Below are 12464 nucleotides of genomic sequence, written 5' to 3' on the forward strand. Positions count from 1 at the left end.
GATGTCTAATAGGCTTTTTTATAATACATAATTTAAGAAAAGATGTTTATTAATTAGAGAATTATTAAAAAAAAACTCATTAAAGTGAGGCTTCCAAAAAATATGAGGCTTTAGGCAGTCGCCTTGCTCGCCCCATTTTTGTTTGTGGCCACCAGTTCTGAAGCACACACATTGTTGAAGTCTGCAGTGCAATCCACAACAGGGCATGATGAACTAGACCCCTCGATCAACGTCCTGCCGTCCAGTCTGATCCGGATCGGAACATTGAACCTGTGGTTCAAGCTCACTTCGTAGGAGACTTTAGATTTGTTATTGATTGCTAAAATGGTTAAAGTACCTAGGTGTCTGCATAGTGGACTTTTGGCAGTCAACTATGCCCACAACCTAGTCTCTGATCTCACTAACAAAAGTACAATGAGTTATTAATGGAAGGGATTTTAGAGTACCTCTATTGTACAATAGAGGTACTCTAAAATATCACTATTTGTTTATGTTTCCCTACAAGCTTGCTGATTATCTCTGCCATTTGTGAGTTCACTTTGGGTGAGTGTCTTGTTTACTGTAGTCTATATATAACCATCTTTTATCGATACACATGTTTGTTGAGTATCAAGTTGTCTATGGTAGTTATAACAGTTCTGTGCAGGTGTATGACGACACTCCACTTCTATATGACCAGCATATATTGCTCAACATGCACATTGATTATATTTGCAGTGTATGACATGCTGTGATTGTTCTGCTTTTAATTCTGAGCTTACTTTCCACTCATGTATGACGGGCTTAATATGCTCTACTTGTGCATTGAGTGGCGACCAGATTTTCAATATGCTTAGAATTGTTATTTTGCATCATTCTCCAACATAGATATGGATGTAAACAGAATATTAATTGAAATCATACTCATAACTCATTATATTATTTGCTTAGAACCCTTCTTGTAATTTTATATTTATTTTTGTTTTTATTATTCTTTTCTAGTACTAGTGGATTCCAGAAAGTATGTTATTAGAGTAGTAATAATTAAAGAATACATTCACTAAGTTATGTTATACATTTATACTCATCTTTCTTTTTCTTTTCTCTATCTCCTCAGGCATTCAAGAGCTTCCTCCTTGCTGTTAATGTCTTTTTATAGCGAGATTCAAGAGCTTTATTTTCAATATGACTAATAAAATATGATTCACTATCTTTTTTAGATGTGTTTAGTATTATTTTTAAAGATTTAGTAATATTTAATTTCTAATTATGCAGGACCAAATGATAGACATGAAGGAAAACTCCAATACCGAGGAAAATGTTGAGCCATTAACTGATAATCAAATTTGTAAAATTGTTTTGGGGAAGAAATCTAATTTTGTGAAGAAAATGATAGGTCCTTCAAAGTTAACATCCAATGTAGCATTGTCCCAACAAAATCAGGAGATGGCAAAGACGATTGAGGAGTAAGCAAAAAAGATTGAGGAGCAAGATAACTTACTACAGGTAGTTGAAGATTTCATAAAATTCATGAAAGAGCAACCATAATTTTCACTTACACCTTCAGTTGATCCTGCATTATTTGATTCTCAATCCCAATAAGACCTTTGCAAATACATCTACTACGAAATTTTACTTTTAGGTCATTGATAGTGATTTGTGATTTTTATATTTACATTTATTTGCCAAGAACCACATTTGTTTGGATTTCAATGTCATGCTTTGTGTTTGAATCCTTCGGATTATGAATAAATATTTTGAAGTTTTTCTTATGTTATTCTCATTGTTGTTGGTTTGATTGTTAATGACTACACCTATTTTTAATAATCACACTAGCTTGTCTAGTAAATTACATCGTCCTTAAAAATAACGTGAGACAATATTGCTTGTTATTTGAATCGAAGATAATTGTCATGGAATAATCTCTTTTGTATCCAAATTTTTTCGTCATTAAATATCAATTTATGTGACTACAATATGTTGTCATGAATGCTTTCTTTTAATGACAATTTAGAGTAGTCACTTCTACCTCTTCTGATACTAATATACTAAGTCATTTAATATTTAAATCATCTTGTGATTTAAAAATAATGCCATGATTATATTATTTTACCCCCTCAAACTAACCCTAAATCCTCCTGCCATCACACTTTTTTTGAATCAAAATTTTTTGGTCAATAAATATCAATTTATGTGACTAAAATGTGTCGTCATGAATGTTTTCTTTTAAATGACAATTTAAAGTAGTCACTTTAACTTTTAGGATACAATATAAATAGTCGTTAAATAGTAAAATGTATTGTGGTTAAAAATAATGTGAGACTATATTGCTCGTCATTTGAAACGAAATTAGATGTCATGGAATAATATTTTCTGAATCAAAATTTTTTTGTCACTATATATCAATTTATATGACTAAAATATGTCGTCGTGAATGCTTTCTTTTAATGACGATTGAAAGTAGTCATTTAAACTTTTTTGATACCATATAAATAGTCATAAAATAATAAAGTGCATTGTAATTAAAAATAATGTTAGACTATATTACATATATTTTACAACGAAAGAATACGTCACAATATGTTAAGTTTTTTGACTAAATATTATAATTGCGAATGCTTACATTTTATGACAATAGATAATAGTCACTTAAAATGTTTTGATACAATTTAACTAGTCATGTAATAGTAAAATAAATTGTCATTAAAATAAAGTTGACACTAAATTAATTACTAATTGTATTAGCAAAAATTGTCACAAATGAAAACTACTTGGGACGATTATGAAATGTCGCGATATGTAAACTTCAACAACAAAAAAATAGCGTTGCTAATTGTATCTTCAAACCTCTAAAATGACGATTTTAGTAATTGTTGCGACTATGTTTACGAACTCTTAAGACAAATATTATAGTAACTATAAACCACATATTATGACCAATATGAAGTGTCATTGATTGCATTTTTGAATATCTAATTTGACAATTTTAGACACTATTCGTGACAATTTTAACTTAATTTTAAGACAATTATGTTTGTCATAGAATCATGTTCTTAAAGTAACGAAAATAATTTTGATCGCTAGAACTTTTTAAGACGGCCTTTCTACGACTAACGTTTGACAATTTATTTTTTGTCATAAAAAATATAAAGTGACTAATTTATTATTTTTAGTGACTAATATTCTTTGTCACTTGGTTCGTGCGATAGAGGTATTTAGAATCTTTCTATTAACGGATCATTTGGTTCGTGCCCAGATCATACCGGTCCATGTGTCCGGCATGTCAAATATTTTCCGAGAGCGAGCCACATGCATAGTTAGAGTCGATCGCCATAAGATGGAGTTGCAGTCACGCTGCGTTTGAACACTGGTTCTTGATATCAAGAATCACTTCAGACCGCCCCCACTGAAAAAAATAAAAATTTAAAATTATCGATCATTTCATGGGTTACCCATTTGCTTTTAAGTGTGTAGAGAAAATGACTGACCAGAAATGATCAACAAAAGCAGAGCACGTTAGAAGTATAAACTTTGCTCTCCGTTACGCATATGTTTTTGAGTAAGAAAACTTATATTGAGAATGAGACCGTGTTCTTTATTTATTTATTTCTATATATATATAAGCGAAGCCAGGAACAAATTATGGAAAGGAATCAACCATAGTTGGCAAATCAATAACGAGCTAATTCCAAAATAGAAGGAACCAATTCTGAGATCATAAGCATATTCGGCTAGTTTTTTGAAACGGATTTTTGTTTTCACAAAAATATTAAGAATTCCGTAAAAAAATTTGTTGAACTTCTTAAAAGGAAAAGATAGACCTTTTAAGAATAACAATAGATAGAGGAACTATGGAATTACAACCGCACATGATAAAATATTAGAATTTTCAGGTAAAATAGAAGATACTAAAGAATTCTAAAAATTACTACAAGAAATAAAACTTTTTACTGCTGAAAAAAAAATCCGCACAAGCAAAACATTTTTGATAACAAAAATCTTTCTGTTGGCTAAAATTTGTGTATTTGTAGTTGAATATCCGTTGTTGCAGTTAGAGATGACCAATTGGTCGATTGGCATGCGGCATGGAAAGGGCAGGGCACTTCTCTATATAGCACGACACGACATAAGAACATTTTTGTAGGGCACGCAATACAACACGACATGCACACAAACTGGATTGGGTTGAGAATTTTTTACATATGGGCCTTAAAAGTACAATACAATAAGAAATAGGGTAAAACACGATATGTGCAAATGCCCGCAATACAGGAGCATACAAAGTATATTAAAGTAAAACTTTTTAATCAATGTAAATTTAAAATTTTATAATCTTACAAATAACTTGAATTGAATCTTTTAACGTATTTTAGTAGCGCAAGTTTTTTAAATTTATTTAATTCTTAGTTTAAAAAAATGTTATAATTATTTTATGTTTATAATTTATAAAATCAATAAATAATATTATGATTTTAATAAATAAAATTATAAATATCATGATTTTATAAATGTATGAATTAATATTATTATGAACTATAATCTATGACTTTATGTAGATCTAAGTTATCAAATAAATTAACCTTTAAGAAAAATTTATTATTATTCTTGTTGTTCTTGTTGTTGTTAAGTGTTAAAAAAGAATTTTAATACCATAGGGTCTAATTTAGCAGTTAGCATTACATTCACGTACTATTATTAGTTTATTATTATTAAATATAAACTTGAGTTTTGAACTTATTCTATTGAATTTAAGCAAAGATAGTGGACTTAGAAAAAGTACATGGCCATTAAAAAAAAAAATCCCAAAAGCTCGACATGCCCTCGTAAAAAAATTAAAAAAAAATAGTTATCATGTTTTTTTTTACTTAGGCACGGCTTATAACATGACCTAACACGACATGTGTGGTGCCACAATACTATGCTAGGCTCGACCTGAGCAAAAAAAATTAAGTACGGCGCGAATCACATACATAGACATGATATGGCACAAGCATAAGTTTATATGGGCCTTTCTTTGACGAATTGGGCGGCATGGCACTGCTGACAGGCTCTAGTTGCAATAATAAGTGGCTTGGGAGCTAATTTAAACCCCTTGCAAAAAGAATTCTGCAGGGAACCATTTGACCACAAGAGTTCTCCACAAATAAACTTAAATTTTTTTTTTTTTGTGCTACCACTTTTAATGACAAAAAATTTTCCCTGCATATTTTTTGCTGCAACTTTTAGTTACCAGATTCCCCCGCAAATTATATCGAAATCAATGGATTATTTCTATTATTTATACTATTTTTAATATTAATGAATGGAATTTGCAGAAGAAAATCAAATTTATATATCATTGATTATAGCAAATACAGCAATATGTAAAGTGGGGTAAATGATGGCTTTAACTTGCTCTTTCCGTATGAAAAAACATAAATAAAAATAAAATAAAGTTATCATATTTTATCTTATTAATTTATTAAATATACAGTAAAAGTTACATAAATTAATATTCGATAAATTAATAATCTTGATTAAATAATAATTTTTACTAGTCCATACTTAATCCAACGTTGTAAATTAATAATTCGATAAACTCATAAGATAATAAATATAAAAATTCATATTTTTCTATAGGATCCATTTAAGATATAAGTTTATAATTGCCTAATTTGAAGTTAAATACATGATATATTCTCGGTTTGCTTATTTCTACATGAAATTGATTTAGACTTGGATAGCATCTCTAATCATTTATGATGCAAAATTCTAATTAGTATTCAATATAAGTATACCTTTTGTACGAGATATGACTCCTTATGTCATAATAAATACCAAATAAAAGTAAATGAATATTATAAACAGGATCATATTTATTAATTTATTGATTAATTGAAATGTATTAAATTAATACATTTTTATGATCCCACTATTAGTTTATCGAGAACTTTTTTATACTTTCACAATTAAATTTTAATTATAAAAATAAAATAAAATAAAATTGAGAGAGGATGAGTGTTAAAATCCCAATTAAAAAAAAAAATAGTGTAGCAACTGCAATGCTATAAATATCCCAAGCTTCCTTTTTTCACACTTTGTGTCTAACGACCCAACTGAAATCTCGTTAAGAAAAAATGCAAACTTTGCTCTTCATTTTTCTACTTCTCCTTCTTCCCTTATTTATCCTCTTCAAATTCGTCACTGCTGAAGGTAACTTCAAAATCCCACTTCCACAAATACACACACAGTCATCTAGTTCTGAGTTCATGTGTTAATTTCAACAAATTTAAGCTCACTGTTTTATTTTTTGTTGCAGGTGACTTCACGTTAATGTCAAAGAAGCATGTAAAGAAAGAAGAAATAGAAGATAAGGTTTAACTCCAACCCCATGGTTTGATTTTTTGATTCATTTACAATACAATAATCTTTTTATAAAAGAAAAATAATAATTTCAATAAGTTTCAATTTTAATTTGTAACTCAATTTTCATGAAACTTTCTAATGTTTGAATGTATTTTTTTATGTGGGTATCAACTATGTTCTTCGATTTGCTAGGTAGTTTGGATTACTGGGGCTAGCCGTGGAATCGGTATGAGATTTTTTGTTTCTTTGTTCGTTACATTATCTACATTTAAAAAACAATAATAATAATTGCTTATAGAAAATTGATGAATTTGTTTTAGCTTGTATCTTTGTTCATTTCCATTGAATTTTTTCTTTAATTGAAATTCAGTTTTCAAGTTTCAGGTCTGTCCTTTTTGTTAAGTTGGTTGATATTTGTATCTCGAGTTTTTTTTTTTTTTTAATTAATGCTATTTCACAAATATATTTCAAATGCTGCCATGTTTCTACATATTGTTTTTCTTTTAACAATAATGATGATGATGATGATGATGATGATGATGATGATGATGATATTGTTTGCTGATAAGAATAATTACATTGTAAATATCAGTCATTGTTGTGAACTGGTTGAGAAATTTGTCTTACCTAGCATTTTGAGATGATAATGATGAACTGTATGGTGAAATTGGAATCCTATTGCTGCTATCTGAGGTACAAGAAACTGATTGTCATCTGTGTAACTTGCTGGCCTATTTGATACTGCCTGCAACTTTTACTATACCCTAATACAATTGTTTACTTAGTAATAGTGGTTAGTTTGTCCTTTCTCTCTCTCTCACTCTCTTTCTCACTGGAATTCGTTATTTTAATAGTCAAATGGATAGTGCCTTTCTATATTCTGTTCTTTAGCTGAAATCAGTCTAGCAGACAACATTCAATCACTTAAAAACTGAGCAGAATCTTCTCCAGTAGATTGATAGCACCGACACATGATTCAACAAACACTTGGCATACCATTAGCTGTGGACTCATGGAATTCTTACAATCAGTGGACATCTGTTCCTCAAAATTCCACGTGTTTTTGTTGTTTTTGTTCCATTAAAAATGAAATGTCTTGTGTTATTTTATATTTTTTTTAACTCAATAACTTGTTTTAGTGGATACCTGTATCATCTCACATGGATTTTCCTTTTCTCTGCAAAAAATGAAAAAATAAATTGTACATAATGGTTTAGGTGCGTTACATCTGTAGTTGGTGTGTATTTGAGTTGAAAGCTTGCAAGGCTTTGGTCAATCACCACTTGTTGGTTTTTGTTTTAGATTCTTGTAAATAATCTGATTTCCTTTTGTGGTGGATTTTAGGTGAGGTTATCGCTAAACAATTGGCAAGGCTAGGTGCGAAACTCATTCTTTCAGCACGAAATGCAGCTGAATTGGAGCGAGTTAGGGAGCAGCTGGTAGGTATGTCCCTATTCCAGAAGCTGAATCTAATCCTGTTGAACCCTTTAAATGATGTCTCTTTTCTTCTCACCTTTTTCTTCTCACTCTCTGGGATGTTTGGCACGACGGCAGGTAAGCACGCACCTGCTGAAGTGAAGATTTTACCTTTGGATTTGGCATCCGGTGAGGATTCACTTAGGGTGGCTGTAGAAAAAGCAGAATCCTTTTTCCCAGGTGCCGGTGTTGATTATATGATCCACAATGCAGCTTATGAGCGCCCCGTAAGTGATTGATAGGAGATAGTGACTTTTTATTAGCTATGGAGATGATCAAAGAAAAATCACATACTGGCTGAAATCTATGCATGCACAGCTTGTAATCAGATGTAGTGTTAGAATACAGGAGTGGGGAAGAAAGGACTTATCTTTAATTTGTGAATAAATGGTTAAATGAGCAACATGTTGGGTTTTTGAGAATCTTGATATCATCAATGACGGAGCATATGGATGGGTTTAAATTCTTCAACAGATCATGACATTGTTTTATCATGCAGCATTGAGCAACAAACCTTGAATTCACAGTTGATATGGATCTTCTTTTATTTTCCTGGCAGAAATCAACAGCTTTAGAAGTCTCGGAGGAAAGCCTCAAGGTACCTATACATGAATGTGTTTCTGTTTTGTGATGATCTCTTGCGAATGCAAGTTATATAAATCATTTGTAGCCCATTTCAATCCACAAGTTATCTTAGACTATTAGGACACATGCACAGAAGTACAACTTTCTATGATGTTTAATGCCATCTCTTTTGAGCTTTCCTTGAATAAGTAATCATGTTACCGTTCTGTACGGAATAGGCTACAATCAATGTCAATGTTCTGGGGACAATATCTCTTACACGGCTATTGGCACCCTTCATGCTGAGGCGGGGAAAGGGTCATTTTGTTGTGGTACGTATATGTATGTGATGATTACTTTTGCTAACATCAACACATGAGGTTTTCTTCTCCTGGTAAATAACAAATTTGAACATATATTTGTCTTGATATTCACTAGTTTTGTAGGGTCTACCCTCTATCAGTTTATGCAGTTGTACATGTCAGTCAACTGAAGTGCCTTATTTATGGACTTTGACATAGTGAAAGTCACAAATTGTATGATCATTTTGCTCTGAAAGCTTAAGTAACTTTTATACATTAGCACATAATCAAGTTACACATCTGGGATTAGTCGTTGAAGTCTAGATGTTTGCTATACACAACTTCTATCCATCAGTTTCTTGCAGTTGATTGTCATATGGTGCTAATTGATGGTAATGTGTTCTGATTTTAGAGAGCTGAATGGATAATGTTTCTTTTACTTTGTCTTTCGTATATTTTTTATTGCTCTCTACATGATATGTGTTTTGTTTGATTACATGTCATATGCAGATGAGCAGTGCTGCGGGGAAGACACCTGCACCTGGTCAGGCTGTATACTCTGCTTCTAAATACGCTCTGAATGGGTACTTTCACACATTGCGTTCTGAGGTATAAATATGACTTTGCCATAGGGAGAAAGAATGTGAAATTTCATTTTTCAATCTATAACTACAATATGTTGCAGTACTTGCTGATAATTGAAAAAAAAAAAGAAGACTAATGTGAGTTGAAAACTCAGACATATTAAGACTAAAAGATCACTGATGAATTCTTGATATAAATAATGTTGTTCCTCTCTAAATTTAGATGCAGATATTAGTGTTAAATTGGAGCCCCATCTCCTCTTCCCCTTTCTTTTAAGGAACCATATTCTACCTTTAAATGCCTAGGAGAACATTTAAGGCAGCTTATATCTATATATCCGTGTGTTGTTGAATTTACCTCTTCTGTTATGAAAATTTGATTAATTGTGATGTTTTACACTTTTATGTTGGAGGTTCTTGCTAGGTACTGGGTAATACAGTTCTTGCTAGGTACTGGGTAATACAGATGTATTAAGCCACAAGCCATAATCCACGTACACCACAGTAAATAGCTTCCTTTTGATGTAATTGTAATAACAGAAGAAAAAGATGAGGATTAAGAATGAAATAAATTACTTGCTTAGAAGAGAAAAAAAATAATAAAAAAGCGAGTAATGCTAATTCTAAATTCCTTGAGCAACACTCTCCAAGCATCATGCGTTTTATACCATGCACAGAGTTTCTGATAGTTTCAATTTTGTCCGCTTTACTGACCATCTGCTATTATGACAAGTCTAAATAGCCACTTCAGTTTTCCTTTTACTAAATTTATTTTCCTTTTTCTTATGGTTTAATATTTTTCTGTCACAGCTCTGTCAGAAGGGGATTAAGGTGACAGTTGTTTGTCCAGGGCCAATACGAACGGCAAATGATTCTGAAGCAACAGCTTCAGGAAATGTTTCTTCTCAGGTGAGTTCATGAAAATTATGTTATTAATCCTGTGACTGACCGATAACAGTGACTTTTTTAGTTCTTAGAAGTGTTGTTTTGCTCGTCACACACGGTGCACATTAACTAGCAGAACCATTTAATTGACTTAAATCATTTGATTATTATTGTACTAACACTCCACTGATAGGACTCATAGGAGGGTGAATATTGTGAATCCTTTGTATGAACCAGATGATTATCCAACAGGGAGAGTAGGAGGATAGGTGTACAGTTGTCTAACCATGAAGAATGTGAAAAAAGTTTAAAGAAGCCATTTCATTTTGATACCACATCTTCTTGTCTTTGTGATATTATCAGTGATTCATTATCTTTAGATTGCCTAGTTTTCTTATTTCGATGCTTTTAGAGAAGGAGAGCATGGCATCTGCTGAACATGTTGCAGTCAACCATTTTTTATTTTTTATTTTTTTCTGAATGAATTGCTACCTCTTTAACAGAAGTATGTATCGTCAGAAAGATGCGCAGAGCTCACAATCATTGCTGCCACCCATGGTCTAAAGGAAGTTTGGATATCAAACCAGGTATATCCATTTATATTAGAAAAACCTTCTATTTGTTTTCCTTTTTCTTATTTTCTCCATCATTTTGGAACGATCGGCCTCACGTAACTGCTTGATCTTTTTGCTTTTGCACCGAGACGAGTTGACATAAGGCCTAGATGATGAAGACAACATGATTGTAATCTTTGAGTGTGAAGTCTGATGTTTTTTCTCATTATTTGATAAAACAAGATGCATCTGTTCCTTTGGGCTCCAATTATTGATAAAATTATCTCTGGTGATAATTGGACAATAGATTATTTGCAGCCAGGCATAAAAAATATTTGTGGAACTTGGAAATCTTAGTTTCTGTCTTTGTAGCTTCCTAGACTAGAGTGGCCTTGAATGTCCGGTATAACTCAGTTTGCAATTCATTTTACTGAGAATAAGTAGTATGAGCATTTCATATTCTCTGTTGATTGAAATCATTAATAAAATTGAAGTTTTGGATTTTATTTTGAGAAATACGAGGATTCTTTTCACAGCTACACATCCTTGTTATCAGTATGATGTAGTTTTGCGTGTTGGTGTATTTCTCATTTCCTTGTGTGACTTATAGGCATATTCATGTACAAAATCTTTGCCATTTTTGGTTTGTCCTGCAGCCTGTGCTTGCTGTAATCTATCTGGTGCAATACATGCCGACCATTGGATACTGGCTCATGGACAAGGTGCTTTCTTTGTCCTCAATGATCCTGTAAAACTATTTTACATTCTTTTATTCCAGCACCAACGGAAGCATTTCTTACATGCGAGATATCTCAATTCTAAAACTCGATTATGAATTTAGATATCTCAATTATGTGCCATATATTAACTTAACTATATATGAAACGTTCTGAAAATCGATTTACAGATTGGGGGGAAGCGAGTAGAAATTGCTGCACAGAAAGGCAACACTTACTCACTGAGCTTACTGTTTGGAGGAAAAAATAAAGCAGCCTGAGGAATTGTTCCTGTCATGTACGGCAAGGACATCCGCATTTTTTTTTTTTTGTATTTGAAAATTTTCATTCCATACAAATTTTTAAGATTTTTCTTTTTCTCTTCAAATCCTAGAATGACTAGGATCACATAAATTTTGAACAAGTCTTTGTAATGTTGTCAATAGACATCTGCGGGAATCTTTGATCTGAATGTGGTTTCTTTGCATGAGAATTATTTGGGATCACATTGAAAATGATCAGGAAAAGAGAAACAAGAAGGACATTTTTCAATGAATTGGAGCTGAATTGGAATTGCCAACAAGACGAAACAAATGGCGAAATCAACTTTTCTCTTGTACAGGGATTGAACTTGTGAAAGTGGTGGTTCAAGCTATCCCATCATTTGCAATGCGTGTATCTTAATAAAGCCCCATGGAGCTTGTTAAATATGAATATTCTTATAATATGCGTGTATCTTAATATGAATATTCAAGTTGGTAGATTAGGTTAAATCCGTAAATTACTCCAGTAATTTATAAGACTTAAAACTTTAGCGTGCGAAATTTTTTTCCTTTTTAATTATAAGGAATTCATAGGGAAAATATTTATATTTATGTTGTTAGGCTTCCTAAGTTAAGGTGTTGTTCTAATTGGTAATAATAATAAACACAAAGGCACATGTTATAAGACAAATATGAATAACAAAGTAAACTAGCTATTAATTTTTTAACAACTTATTTTAAAACCTATAAATTACATTAATTTCACCTGTAATTTAAACTAGCTATTGATTATTTT

The 12464-nt window shown here is 31.6% G+C and overlaps 1 protein-coding gene across 1 annotated transcript; it reads left to right on the forward strand.

The window, feature by feature from the left end:
• Window positions 1-6060: 6060 nt before the first annotated feature.
• Window positions 6061-11877, forward strand: LOC18038655 (dehydrogenase/reductase SDR family member 7). The gene is made up of 12 exons (XM_006428596.2): window positions 6061-6171; window positions 6278-6333; window positions 6517-6550; window positions 7669-7767; window positions 7879-8027; window positions 8360-8398; window positions 8604-8696; window positions 9177-9275; window positions 10061-10159; window positions 10639-10722; window positions 11346-11411; window positions 11597-11877. The coding sequence occupies exons 1-12, from the start codon at window positions 6096-6098 to the stop codon at window positions 11684-11686; spliced, it is 984 nt and encodes a 327-aa protein (XP_006428659.1). The 5' UTR covers window positions 6061-6095; the 3' UTR covers window positions 11687-11877.
• The last annotated feature ends 587 nt before the right edge of the window (window positions 11878-12464 follow it).

Source organism: Citrus clementina, unplaced genomic scaffold (genome assembly GCF_000493195.1).
Source record: "Citrus clementina cultivar Clemenules unplaced genomic scaffold, Citrus_clementina_v1.0 scaffold_6, whole genome shotgun sequence".
NCBI lineage: Eukaryota > Viridiplantae > Streptophyta > Magnoliopsida > Sapindales > Rutaceae > Citrus > Citrus x clementina.